Source organism: Vidua macroura, chromosome 3 (assembly GCF_024509145.1).
Source record: "Vidua macroura isolate BioBank_ID:100142 chromosome 3, ASM2450914v1, whole genome shotgun sequence".
In the NCBI taxonomy this organism is placed as follows: domain Eukaryota; kingdom Metazoa; phylum Chordata; class Aves; order Passeriformes; family Viduidae; genus Vidua; species Vidua macroura.
The window spans coordinates 74,808,375-74,823,377 of NC_071573.1; the positions used below are offsets into that span (position 1 = coordinate 74,808,375).

The 15,003-nt window shown below is 40.9% G+C and overlaps 1 protein-coding gene across 1 annotated transcript in view; it reads left to right on the top strand.

Annotated features, from left to right (window-relative positions):
* Nucleotides 1-6,482: 6,482 nt before the first annotated feature.
* Nucleotides 6,483-15,003, top strand: part of FBXL4 (F-box and leucine rich repeat protein 4) — a 58,529-nt gene continuing 50,008 nt past the window's right edge. Inside the window, exons 1-3 of the mRNA XM_053973738.1 lie at nucleotides 6,483-6,507; nucleotides 12,398-12,569; nucleotides 13,161-13,750. Coding sequence (XP_053829713.1) covers nucleotides 13,242-13,750 — 509 coding nt within the window. The 5' untranslated portion in view covers nucleotides 6,483-6,507; nucleotides 12,398-12,569; nucleotides 13,161-13,241. The remainder of the gene's footprint in view (nucleotides 6,508-12,397; nucleotides 12,570-13,160; nucleotides 13,751-15,003) is intronic.

A 15,003-nucleotide genomic window follows, 5' to 3' on the forward strand; every position in this document is an offset into this window, starting at 1 on the left:
AAATAAGCATATGGCTTTACTGTTGGCATATTTACATGGCTGAAAGCAGCTTTTCTGCATCTGTAGATGCACATGCTCTTTCTGAAAGAAAACTTCTGCCCATCTGATGTATCGTATCAGAAGCTTAAGACATCAGTTGAAAAGAACCACCTCCAGCTTCTGCACTCAGTGCTGCTGATAACAAGGCTAACATTGATCCAATTTGAACAGCAGTAGGAACTTCACAGTACTTTTCAATGCTTTCCAGGTTTGTAAGCCCTTGGTGGAATCATCTTACTGTTTAGCATCCGTAAGTCTTCAGCTCTGCTGAGCTCTGATCTGACTGATCATGCCACTGTGAAATGTGGCAGCAATGGATGAGCCACAGTCTGTTTTGTAGCCATGGAACACAGCTGACCTATAAAAATATCTCTGGTCATATGAACATATTGTAGAGAGTTTAAAATAGTTATGTGATGCTTGATGAGAGGATGACAATGCCTTTTTGTGAGGCTAAATGACATATCTCTGTTGAGATCAATATGACTCAGATGTGCAAACACTGAAGTACTGCACTGCAGCTGTAACTATTCCCCTGGTTTTTGTGCTGAAAAATGCAATGTGGACATTATACACATCTATCTCAAAGCTACCCATCCTCTGCTCCTTGCTGCCAGACAGTTCATACAGTCATTATACATTAAAATATTAAATCACTGATAAATTTCTACAGAAAAATTAATGGCATGATAAATGATACTTGAGCTGATTAACAATTACTACCAATCAATATCATAAGTCTGATAAAACACTAATTGTCCTTCTAATTGTTAGAACTTTCTTTTCATCATGAAATGACAATGAAACATTGTTTAAATGTACCTTACAGCTCTCTTGTTATAAGGAAGGAATCAATTGTCACTGTTCCTTGAGTGTACCTGCCTGTGATACCTCTCCGCACTGCTAGCAGGCTGCAAGGAAAGCCTAGACTAGAAACAGCCAGCAGTGCACCAGAAGCAGTTACTTTTAGAAATTTGACATTCAGAAGGTTAAAGCAGCAGGTCTGGTTTGAAGAAAGTAGGTGTTTTGCCAGAATTGCCTCTGGGAAAATTTTTTATGGCATAGACACCTAGAGCATTTACTTGTCTGCTGGAAGAGAAAAATGGTGGTAGCCCAAGGGCTAAGGGAATTTCCTATTTATTCTTTCAATTGTTATTCAGGTTTCAACGTTACTGTATATCTTCCTAAAATGTTGTATAGGTTTTACAGCCCTGCTCTTAAATTTCAATTGAATGCAGGAACAAGCTGTGCAGTGTCAACACAAAAGCTTAATAAGATTATATCTATCTCTGTCTCTTTAGATCCCTATATGAAGCCTATTGCTCGTTAAAATTAGCATACTATCCTTACTGGATCCTACTGTTGCTGACAAAGGATTCTGGTCTGAAATTTGTATGAAGATTCTTGCACAACAACCTCCTTGTACACAGTAGATTTTGCTATCTCAGATTCCCTAATCCTCATTAAAAATCTCATAAAGACTTCAGTCAGCACATCCTTTCCAGGCTTTCAGATTACTGGTCATATTTCTGCAAAAAGACAAAAAGGAAAGAAGAAAGATGTCTGACCACGATATGTCCAGGTAATACTGTATTTTGATAAATCAGGATTTTCTCACTCTTTACGCTTTTTTCTTAAAGCTTAATTACATATCATGTGGAGTATTTACACAATAAAGGCAGTGCTTAGCATTCAAATGCTGAATCTGATACTGTCATATAATTTATAAATATATAAAATATATTACTAGGGATTTTATGGGAGACAAAGCAAGACATCACCCTTGCTCAATGAATCTACATCCTAAATTCTATGTGATCTACCAAGGACTAGTAACAAGCAGCAGAGAAACAGACAAAACACAGCAGTTGTTTAACAGCATATAAAATTTAAGCACATACTTGTACTGTGGCACATTCTTCTATCTTTTGATAAAATACAAGAAGATAAAGATAATGCAGTAAATATGATCAACTACACAATATGTCATTTTCATAGAATATAGCAGAGAAAGAGAGAATGCTACACAAAATATTGTTACATGGGAAAAAAACCCACAGGGTATGAAAAATTTCCTTTTGAAAAAAGAGTTCCAGCTAACATAACAGCCAAAGAATTGTTAGGCCTGGCTCATGGGAACACCCACAAACTTACTCAGTCTCATTGACTTAGTATACACTTTCTCTTCCATTTCAAAGAATAGATGTAATTTCACATATCAAAAAGCAGTAATGCTGATCCAAAAGGCAGTGAGATGCTTTCCATGCTGGGTTAATATCCTGGGATGCAGAGGAAGCCAGAAAGAACAATTCACACCAGTGGCAATGGTGTTATGCATAAGCACTCAGTGCTGCTTTGCAGTTAGCACTTGGCTAAGTTTGTTGTATTAAAAATAACTCACTGATTAAAATGATTTCATTATTTTTAGGGTTCAGTTTAACACTTTAATATACAAAGCTTTGCAAAGTGATAACAAAATTCAGATCAGCTCCCGGCTGGGAGCAGGACCTGGTGACTTAAAAGTCAGCTAATTTCCTGCATGAATTGTTTACTTACAAAACGTTTTCTCAAATGATATGTTAGAAATAACAACACAGGTTCCCTTGTTTGCAAACTTAACTAAACTGTTACCTATTTCCAGTGGGAGTTGTCTTGTAAGTGTTTGCACGAGGCTCAGGTAAGCCCCACTGCTTCATCAGCAGATTCTTTGTTCTCACTATAAATCCCTCTGCTACGTATGCTTTTCCAACAACCACTTTGCCTGGAAAAGTGGATCTGGACATCTTTTGTGAGTGCAGAATATAAATGAGCCTTTGACCTCTAACGACCAATAGCTGGTGTGTGGGATCTTTACCTCCTCCTGTGGAAAGTTTCCCTCTAGACATTTTAATAGGTTATCACAATGGTGCTTTGGGATGAGTTGAAGTACCTGACTGTGGACTCAAGGCCTAGTCACTTGTCTTGGGAGCAAAAAGTAATCAAAACGTCACCAGTCATATCACTCCTTTATGTGCCTCTGGTATAGAAACAGACATAATTTTTTATCCATGCCACTTGCATGGTCTTTCCATGCTCTATGCCTGTTTTTGAAACAACAATATTCCTACTGACTTCAGTTAAGATTTCCCCTCATGACATACCACTGCTTATAATAATGAGAAAAACTTGGAAGGAGAAGCAGGATGCTGTTACGACATGAATTTGGTGATTACAAAGTTTGATTAGCACAGGGAAGCCAAGCATCACTCTTATATTACAAACAGAAGGTTTCCAGTACTGCTCTACCAGTGTATTTCCTTTCAACACAGTGGACTACTTCTGGGACATATTCTATGCCTAGTTTTACTGCTGATGTGGATATAGAAATATGTATAAAGTGTTCATGTGCCATAGCTCACTGGAAATTATCTGTCAGCTCCAGATGTGGATAACTGTTGAATAAAAACAGATCATCAACTGATTTTTGCAAAGGCTGTGGAATGACAATTTGACAGTAATTTGGAGCACATCTTGAATGCACATAGCATGACTTCAAGACAGCAACCTAGACAAAAAGGACACTGTCACCCAATGTCCTCTATCTCCTTCAATAAATACTAGTCTTTCTGCAGTTTTAAAATGCTACATGTCATTGGGAAGCCTTTGTGAATAACGATAGAGTTGGTTTTGCAATTTCTCTAGCTTGTTAAGGATGTGTTCATACATAGCACATCCTATTTTCTTTCTGGAAGCTTGAGGATGGTCTATGCAAAGTGAAGAGAGATGTACCTCCAAACAGTGACAACTTCTGTGCCCCTTAGGCACCTATCATAGGAGTGAAGGGGATATGCTGGATCACCTGGAGGTATCCATGTCTCCCTGTGATTTATAGAATAAGCCCAGCAGACTAGACCAAACAGAGAACTTTGACAATGCTAAATTTAAGAGCAATCTGTTCCAGACTCTGTGAGCTGGCAGATGAGTGGACTGAGAGAAAAACTTTTCATATTCATCTGCATTTTGCACTGATACAGAATTCAACCTACATACAGTATTAAAATAAACAAAGGATAGGAATGATTTGGTCAAACACAGACTTCTGTACAGATATCTCTTGCTTGCTTTCTCTTTATAGCCAATAATAGACAGAAATAGAAATTTTTACGTTCCTCTTCTTAGGTGATTGAATGCTAATAGAAGGGGTTAGATAATTTGTTACATTAACCAATTAAATGGGTTAGATAAATTGTGCCTTCCAAGTGTTTCCTCTCTCTTCACTTAATTTGAAAAGGGAGGATAGCATGAGAGGTACAAAATCTTAAATGAAAGCAATAACATAAACAAAATAAATGACAAAAATTCATTCTCATGCCTAACCTATTTTCTGACTCATCAAACTTATTCATAGTCTTGTTTCCAATTTTATTTTGTGTTAAAAATTCAAATTCTGAGTTGGACACTCCCTGGGAAGGTGATTATTGAAAACACCTTTATAAATATTCTTATAGCTTGCATAGGATTGAGGCGAGGATACATGAGGTCAAAACTATCACTGAAACCTGAAGAGTCTAGCATCCTCTTCCATAGAAGCATTGCCTTAAAATTTGGGGCTTAAATTGTTATTTTAAAACAGTACAGTGATGTCTGAGGCACATAAAACATGTGTGTATATATGTGCATTTCTGGATGTGTGCACACAGGTGCATGCAGGTGTATGAATCACCTATAAGCTGGTCATCCTGGCAAGTCTCTTGTGGAAATCAGAGTTGTGTCGTGGCTTGTCTGCCACTGCAGTTACCAACCAAAATTTATTCTATCCTAAACTTGCAGATTTCTGTATTTGGAATTTATTATAAATGCATAGAATTTATATTAAAGCATTATACAAAAAACACCTTACATAGCAATTATTTGCACATTTTCTGGATTTTTAGAATTATATTTGACCACCTAGGACAAGTCAGCAATTTTATTTTCTACTGCAACTGAACAAACCCAGGTACCATCTAACATGGAGCCTTGCTGGAGACCTGAGGAGACCAGATGGAGTAACAGCAATTTTAGTGATCATGGCAGAAGCTCTGACTGGAAGGGGTGGTTGGGAGAGAAAGCACTCATGCACCACATTAAATTATATGGCACTTCCTTTGCAATACACAGGTAGCAACCCAAGAGACACCACAGTGTGCTGGAGTAAGTACTTGTTAAGATCAATTAAAAACAGGGCTGCCCTTATGACATGCTAGGAACTCAAACATGACATTGAATACATAACCCAGCTGGCCTGGGTCTAGGGCAAGACACACTGCCTGGTAAAAAGCTCTGTGAGAAGCCAAGCTGGGGCTCATCATGAGTGGGTGGGCTCACGGCACTCACCTCACCATGGCCCTCATGTCTGCAGAGGTAACAGGACACAAAGCAGAGTGGGCCTGAGTCACAAACCGCAACACGGCAATAATTCAACACCTTGGAGGGAAGGGATGCCCTCCAGAGGGCCCCTGGCACACTTGACAGGTGGGCTGGTGTGAACCTCATGAAGTTCAACAAAGTAAAGTGCGAGGTCCTGCACCCAGACTGTGGCAATCCCGGGCACACCTACATGTTGGGAGGAGAAGTGACTGAGAGCCACACTGTGGAGAAAGACTTAGGTGTGATGGCTGGTGAAAAACTCAACACGAGCCAGCAGTGTGCACTCATAGTCCAGAAAATCAATGGAGTCCTGGGCTGCAGCAAAAGCAGCGTGGCCAGCAGGGTTAGGGGGGTGATTTTCCCCATCTACTCTGCTCTGCTGAGATCCCACCTGCAGTTCTGCGTACAGTTGCGGTGTGCCCAGAGTAAGGAGGACATGAAAGTTTTGAAGCAAGTCCAGACTAGAGCATCCCCCCTAACAATGCTGAGCAAGTTGGGGCTGTTCAGCCTGGAGAACAGAGGGTTTCGTGTAGACCTCATGGCAACCTTCCAGTATCTGAAGGGGCCGACAGGGAAGCTGGAGTGACTCTGCATCCGTCCTTATTGTGACATGACAAGGAGTAAAGGGTACAAACTGAAAGAGGCGAAATTTATCTTAAGACATCAGGAAGAAATTCTTAACTGTGAGGACAATGAGACACTGGAACAGGTTGCCCAGAGAAGCTGTGGATGCCCCATCCCTGACATTGCTCAACGCCAGCTTGGATGGAGCTTTGGTCTACTGCTGGGGGTCCCTACCCATGGCAGCGGGGTTGGGGCTTGATCATCTTTAAGGGCCCTTCCAACCCTTGTCATTCCAGGACTCTCCTACCCCAGAGCCAACCCTCCACGCCCGCTGCCCGCCGGGCCCGCGCGGGCCCGCCCCACGCCGGGGCTCGGGCAGGCGCAGCCGGCGGCCCCGCCCCCGCCGCGCCGCTTCCCCCGGTTCCCGCCCCCGCCGCCCTCCGTGCGCGGTGCTTCCGGCGGCGCCCGGCGCGGCGGCGGCTCCGGTGGCCCGGGCAGCTCCGCCCTCCGGACGGGGTAGGGTGGCGGCGGCGGCGCTGCCGGGCGGGCGCGGGGGGGCCGCAGCGCCGGGCCCTGCGGCAGCCCCGGTGCGGGGCCGGCCCTGCGCGGCGGGTGCGGGCGGCCGCGGGTGTGCGCTCCCCGTCCGCCCACCCAGGGGACGCTGGCGGGGCCAGGCCTGGCCGGTGCTGCTGTCAGGGAGGGGACGCGGAAGGCAGCGGTGGCACCGGGCAGTCCCGCTCGCATCTGCCCGCCGCTGTCCCTAGGCCTCGGCGGGAGCTGCGTCCCGGGGAAGGGAACTGCCCCCCTGGGGAAGGGAGCTACCCCTGCCGGTAGAGAGCGCGGTGGCCCAAGGAGTGGGAAGGAGTCGGGATGGGATGGAGCAGGGAGGAGGGGAGGAACAGTGCTGGGACCAGACAAAGCGGGCAGGGCTGGGCACGGGTTGTGCTCCTCTCCCCTGCGGGTCTTCGGCCGCTGCTCGGTCCCTGCGGTGTTCCGCACTTACACGGCTTCACCCAGTTGCCCGATCACAACGCGACAGAAAGCAGGATAGGAGCTGAAGTAGCGGTACTATTTTATTTTATTTTTTAGCTGTGTACTTTGGGGTGCTTCACTTCTTGTGGATTGTTATTTGCTACCAGTGCAGGCTGACAAATAGACATCAATTGGATGTGAACGGACATGATTAGGACGAGAGAACACAGTCTTAAGCTGTGACAGGGGAGATTCAGGTTTGCCAGGAGGAAGAATTTCTTCACAGAAGGGGTGACTAGACACCGGAACGGGCTGCCCAGGGAGGTGATGGAGTTACTGTCCTTGGAGGTGTTTAAGTAAACATGGCACTTAGTGCCGTGGTCTAGGTGACTTGGTGCTTTTAGGTCATAGGTTGAACTTGATGATCTCAGAGGCCTTTTCCAACCCAATTGATTCAGTAATTCTGTGACAGTGGGAGATACCAACTACATCCGTGCAGTGAGGAAGCAGCTGACTGGCAAGTAAATGCTATACTGAGTGTGCCAGCATGGAGAGGCAGTATGATATCTCAAGAGAAAAGTGAAAAGACAAATACGACAAATGCACGCAAATTCCTTTTTAAAAGCACTGTGGGGAATTTTATTTTTTTTTATATATTGCATTAAGGGAACGGTTTAACCACAGCTGGAAGGGTAGTTGGTCAGAATGAAGTGGTATAATGCTGGTAACTTTAGGCTGTTAATAGAAAGGGCTGCCTGATGATTACTCACGTTGAGAAACAGTTTCTGTTATCTGGGAAAGCCACCTCCATAAGACAGGGTGGCCACTTTGAATGTGGAATAGGTGCCAAAGGACTTTTGTCTCCGTTGTATCTCAGTGCTAAACCACATGGTGAGTCTGGTCCTAGCAGGGATGCAGTCAGTGAAGTCATCTGAAATTCTTGGATTTTGCATGTTTTGGTACTCATGAAGGCAACACAAGATTTTAGATAGATAAAATTGCCATATATTCCAATATTTTTCAAACAGTAAAATTATTAGTTAGAATGTGTGTGAAATGGCTTGTTTTAGTGCCAGAATATATTATGGGAAGAAACACAGCAAATGGGGCCTGAGTTTAAAGTATACTGTAACAGCTTATTCATTTTTAATTAATAATAGCTTCTAGTTTCAACAAGTTGAGTGTAGATGTTGGTACAATCTAGGTAATTAACAGCAAGAGATGCTAACCTGTGGTAAAAGCACTCTATTTTAGACTGTAATGTAAGGATCCAGTATTCCCTCTGTGCATTAGTGTACAAAGATAATTAAGAGATTTCCCATTTACTGCCTTTTATCTAAGAGACACATATTAAATTGTATTAATCTATCTTCAGAGATCATACGAGCCCTTGTTTTTGTCATTTATACATTCTTTGTAATTTGTCAATGTTGCTGTTTCTTTTATAGTCAAATGAAGGAAAACTGCTCACTGCTCCCAAATGTGAGATTAGCAAAGCTGGTGTAAACAGGAATTATTAATTCACTGGCTTTAAAAATCAAACCTTGTGTATGCATGACTAGCATGTACAACATTTGCTTCTCTTGAAATAGTACAAACTCTTGCCTATCATGTGCTTTTCCAGGGATGGCTCAGGGATGAAATGTGCCATATTTTTTTTTCTAAATCTAGTGTCTGATACTTGTTATGTTTTCACAGACATCCTTCATTTCACAGCCCTTTGAAATCTCAAGTATTTTTCTGTGTACTGCCCACCTTTTCTCGGCAGTCTGGTTGGTGAATAGCTCTGTCCTGTTTCTGCTTGTATGGGATAAAATGATGAGTATTGAGGAGTTGCATTTGCCAAACTAACCAAAATGAATAGGTGGAATCATAGAAGATCCTGAGTTGGAAGGGACCCATCAGGATCATCAAGTCCAACTTCTGGCCCTGCTCAGGACACTCCAACTCCGTGTGCCTGAGAGCATTGTCCAAATGCTTCTTCAACTTGGACAGGACTGGTGCTGTCACCACTTCTCTGGAGAGCCTGCTCCAGTGCCCAGCCATCCTCTGGGTGAAAAACATTTTCCTCATACCCAGCCTAAACCTGCCCTGACTCAGCTTCATGCTGTTTTTTCAAGTACAGGACTCATTAATTGGATAGGTTGCTTCAAAGCTAGGAAATAGATTTGTATACAAAAACTCCCTGTAAAAAGAGGCAAAATAGATTGAAGAGATCTGGTGCTTTTGAATGCTTTAACTTAATTAATGCCTTTTCTCCTGAAATCTGCACAGGAGCTGTAAGGTATTTTACTTTGTCAAGGTTTTCTGTACTTGGAAGAAAGAATACAGTGAATTACAGTCTTAGAAGCCTTTCTGTATGTATAGCATGAAGAAAAGAAGGGTTAGAAAAAGAGAGTTTGCCCATATAATTGAAATAGTTATAAATTAAATAATAGTCTGGGTAGGAGATATTGTAAATAATGTGATGGACTCTAATGTATTTTGAAAGAAAATATCTCTTAAAAAAATTTTGTTCCAGGTCTAGTCCAAAGGGGTTTTCTGGAGTCCTGTCTGTCTTGTAAAAGTAGAGGTAACATTTTGGTAGTCCTTTGTGCTAGTCTGACTTGGGGCCTGTGCAGTCTTGCTCCTTCCTCAAGCCAGCACTCACACAAGATGATTTGGGGAGAAGAACAGACTGAAAACTGGTTCTGGTGTTTCATAGCACTATTTCAGTCCATTTAATGGTATTGACAGGAAATCAAATGATATAAAAGAAACAAAAGATGTAGAAGGCTGCTGCTTGGGAGGAGGATAAAAAGACACATTTTTATTAGGCTTTAGTTTAGCATAATTATGCCTGTACAAAAAAAAAAAAATTAATCATATACAACAGGCCAAAGACCCAGCCAGAGTTTGGAAGGCATAGTTGCATGGGCCTAAGTGGATCTCTTTAAAATAATCAAGCAATTTGAGGGAAGGGGGAGCTTTTGTAATAAACTTTGCATGTACATGAGCTCCAGGGCTGTTTATCTTGATACTTTGCACAGACCTGAGTCTGCATTTTTATCTTTTTTTTGCAAAGTTAAATCCTGTTAATTAGAAATCAGCTTGACTTCTGGTTGTTCCTGAAAAAAATCTCTTTGTATCATCTGGCCCTACTGATCTGTATTTAATGTAATTCTTTCACTAGCTTATTATCCTTTAACCTCTGAAGCAATTTTTCATTTGTCTTTTTAACTCCACACAATTCTTAATGCTTCTTTTAAAATGCCAGAGGAAGAATTCCTATTTGCACTGTAGTCCTAATGATTATTTAATCATTCTTTTATAGTAGTTTTGTCTTACTTGTTATAAGCTGCTATATCTGATATTGTTTTTAGCTCTTTAAAACTAATTTGCCTCCACTTCTGTTGTTTAGACTAATAAGTATACATGAAAGCTTTCTGCTCCTACTTACTTACTTTTGGCCCTGTTGACTAATGCCAGCCAAAATTAACAAAGTTGTGTCAGTGTCAAGGATTTCAAATTTTTACAGGTTTTACAAAATTAGCAAGTTGCTAGAAGGCAAATGACCCAAATTAACATTACTGCTAATGGAAAACCTGCAGCATGATTTCAGGTTATTTCCTTTCTTAGACCTGGCTTAAAGTGGCCAGCTAGCTAACGTACAGCTCTGAGCTGTTGGATGGTTTTACTGCTCTTGGACAAGTTTAGATTAGGAGCACAGCTGGGTTTTACAGCAGCCCCACACGAGCTGCTGGCTGTGGCCAGAGGAATTTGCAGTGCAGATGTGAAGTTGTGTGGGTTGCATATGTGAGATAAGTGATTCCCACTGATCTTCGAGCACCACATCTGAATGATTCTTAAAATTGAGATGCGTAGAGTCATATTTTCTGTGGAGCAGTCTTCATCTTAATCAATAAAATTTTAAGTTTGAAAGTGGTGTATATGCTGATCTAGCCATGATTTCAGGGCTTGATAGCAGAACGTTTCTTGAAGTTTAATGTCTGTTGGCATATTCTTTAAATAGATCTTCTTTTTAAGAGGGGAAAAATCCAGAACGAGAATGTATTTGTAATCTTTACTTACATCTTACACCAAAGCATCTCTGCTTTGAAAAAATAACCACTTTTGGTTTGGAGTTGTTTCTTTTTAATTTTTAAGGAGGAGAGGTTCAGGGTTGTGCTATTTTTTTTTTTCCAGCATCTTTTCTGAAAGGTGGCTCAGGTTGTTTGTGGGAAATGTGACATTATTGGTTCTTGGTTCTTGGCATTCCAGGGGAGCTTGAAGTAAATCTGGCATAATGTCTTATGCACTCCCTTCTGCACTGAGTATCAAGAGTAATTCATGGTCTTGACAGCTACATCAACATGTGAAACTTAACAAAAAGCCAATAATAGAAGAGGCAAGAAAGTGAGAATTGAGCACTTCATTAGTAAACTTACTTTCTGTAGTGAGTAAAATGGGCAAATATTGCAGCCTGTTACCACAAGTGCCTTCTTGCTGGAAACATTCATGCAAAAGAGAGCTGTTTGTACATCTCTGTGTGTTTCTGAGTATGGGACCAAGCAACTGACCCAAAAAAAACCCACACAGTGGATCTGTGTAGAGACTTTAAAAAGTTTCCATTTGTTTAATAATTTACCCTACTTTAAACTTATGCTTTCAAAACCGCTATAGTAGGGTCTCACTTGTACCCACTGCAAACATAAAATACGTGGTTTGTCTGCCTGGCAGTGGGAAGCATTGTGTTAGTTGTTACTTGAGGTGTCTTCTGCAATAGAAGGGTCACATCTGTTGGTTCCGAGATTACCACAGTGTGTATCCTGTGGTAAACTAAGCGGTAACTCCAGCACAGGCTACTGAAGAAACATTTATTCTATTTTGAGACATGCTTAGTCATCCCTGTTTGGCCTCTAACAGGTTACAGGCATTACTCCTTATTCTCTCTTAGTAAAGCTGATGGACAAGTTAATGAGAAGGCCAGTTTGTAGAGCTGGGGGATGGAAATTCATAGCCTGAGCGTGTTGTGTAGCGCCAGCGGAAATCGAAGAATACACTGCACATTTCGTTGTGTTGGTAAAACTCACAGTTTACATCACGCAGGTATGGAGCAGCTGCTCAATATGGGACAAGCATATGTAAGAGGATCTTTATTAGTAGGGAATATGATACAGCCCTCCTGTGTCCTGTAGAGAACATTCAGCTATAAATGTTTCTTCACTGTTGTAAACAGAAAACTTTAGTAAAGTTACTTACCTTTCATTTAGCTTTTTCTAATTGCTAAACCTGCTTATTTGATTGTTTTACTTGTATTGGTGTAGGCTGTGTAAACCATATTGTTATCCTTAATTAATAGTATATTTTATGTTGGGTTTTTAAAGTATGCAGATCTAGTACATTTTGTGTTTAACTGAATTGTTACTTTAATGAAAATATTTTCTTTTGTCAGAATTAAAATGCTTTCTATGGGGACTTCTGCTTCTGATGCCAGGACTCTTTTGAAGACCTCTTTTGTTGCATGGTTTAAAGGAAGATGATGTTGTTAGTGAATTCTGAGCATCCTTCGGGAGGCTGATGACCCTTCTGTTGTTGGTGTATGCTGTCATGGACAACTTCAAACGGTAAAAACGGTATTTTTCTGACTCTGTTTCAGATTAGTGCTCTGATAGAGGAAGCGGTGGGTTAAGTTTAGATTAACAGCTCAAAAGCTTGTTCTTTTGACTCTTAAAACCATTTACACTTTTATTAAAGAAAGTAAAACCATTCACAATGGTTTTAAGAAGCTGTGTTTTCAAAATGGGAAGGTATATCTTCAGATATGCTTTCACAGTTGTTTACAGCATGGGCCAAATTTCATTTCATACTTGAATTCTTTTCCCTGAGTCACTGCAATTTTTTTTCTTGTAATAAATCCCTAAAGATAATGCTTATTTTGACCATTAGTTTTTATGTTGCTTGAGAGCTGGTTTTGGCTAATGTTTCTTCATAGTCTTCTCTTTTTTTAAACAAAAAATAAATGTGAAGTAAGGTAAAATGTAAATGGGAAGTCACACTTAGTAGCTTCCAACTAAGCAATTGTCTTACAATAAAATACAATAATTTATGAATATTTTAGTAGCAGTACTTTGTTTAAGATGATATTCAAAATAGTACAATTTGCTTTCTAAGAATCCTGTATCTGCTCACTGTGTTTATTCATTCTGTTTTATCAGCTCTTTTTCAAAACACCACAGGCAATTAATTCAACTTATAAAGGACTCCTGACTTTTGGCATCTTCCTAAGTCCTACCTAGATGCCACCAGTGTTTCCCATGTTAACAGTTCTGAGCATGTTTTACTACATGTGCCTTCGGCGCCGAGCTAGGACAGCGACGAGAGGAGAAATGAACAGTCGGAGGGCTATTGAATCGAACACCCGAGCCTTACCTATCAACGTTGAAATAGTTCAGTATGCCAAAGAAGTGTTGGATTTCAGCTCTCACTATGGCAGTGAAAACAGCATGTCCTATACCATGTGGAATTTAGCGGGGATTCCCAACGTGTACCCTAGTTCTGGTGACTTTACCCAGACTGCTGTCTTTCGAACTTACGGGACCTGGTGGGACCGTTGCCCGAGCGCTCGGCTGCCTTTCAAGAGGACACCATCCACCTTCTGTAGCCAAGACTATGTGGAACTTGCTTTTGAAGAACCAGTTTATCCCACTGCAGTGCACATTCTGGAAACATACCATCCTGGAGCTGTAGTCAGGATTTTGGCATGCTCTGCAAATCCTTACTCACAAAATCCACCAGCTGAAGTAAGGTAATTTTTTTCTTCTTTATGCTTTCCTGTAAGATGTTAAATGCTACAAATAGGGCTGCTTAGTGAACTTCCTAATACTTATCAGTTTTGTATCTGACTGGCTAAAATTTTCTTTTATTTCCTCATGCTTTTAAAACTGTGGTGACTTGTTTTGATAGCAACTTCAGAGATGTAGACATCTTTTAGGAATTAATGCATCTCCTAACATCAACTTTAATTTGTGTAATGATAGTTTTGGTGCTGGAATTTTTATGGGCAATAATTACTATGTCTGTATAAAACACTATTGAAATGGTAGGTCTGAGCTCTTCCTTCAGTAGGAAGAGAAAATTGTGTAGAAGAGGTTAAGGATTCATGGCTGCTGTATCATCCTGCTTCAAGTAGCCATGGACTCTTTCTTCTCTGCATGCTTTAGGTTGCATGTATAGTACAATTAGGCACTGTAACTATTCTTATGGAAATAAAGCTGAAACCAGAAGCACAGAACAGTCAGACAAAAGGTGATACCATTTGTCTCATCTTTTTTGGTCTGGTCAAAGGGTGGTGAGCTGCACTTGTTTTTACACTCACTTCATCTAAAAGAAGCAGATTTGATCCTGTTGGTTTTCCTTATATTAGGAAGTCTTGATGAAATTCCAGTTGCAGGATCAGGAGTGTGGTAACATGGGGAATGGTGAGATAGTAAAGAAAAACACTGTGTGTGCAGTGAAAAGCTCTTAGTGAGGAAGTGAGGAAATAGGAATGGAAGGAGGAAGTGAACAGGTCAAAGCACGTAGTGCAGAAAAACATTGGGAAAAGCCATCAGTATATGCAATTGAAGTATTCCATATCAAAAAGAGATTAAATGATACCAAAGATATAAAGGAAGGGAGGGCTGATTGAAGAAATACTTAACAAAATGTGTCCTGTAAAGGTTAGTATGCCAACAAATACTATATTGCTATGAAATACACACTTGGGTGGTATAAGCAGTGCTAGGATGTTGGGTGATTTTTTACTGACTTACCTGTAACAGATGCCACTAAAAAGTATATTTTTAGGTCTATGTTACTATCCCTTGCTTTTTAATACTGGGCCATTGATGTTAATTCAAAAACCCTTGGAAAATCAGGTGTCATGGTTTATATTCATAATTCCCAGTTAATATATTTTGTATGCTTCTGTCATCTGCTGTGGTTAAGTGCAGTTGCTTGTTTTACAGATCTAAGGAGAATATGTTGCATAGCTCTAAAGTTAACATCTGAATTCAAGGA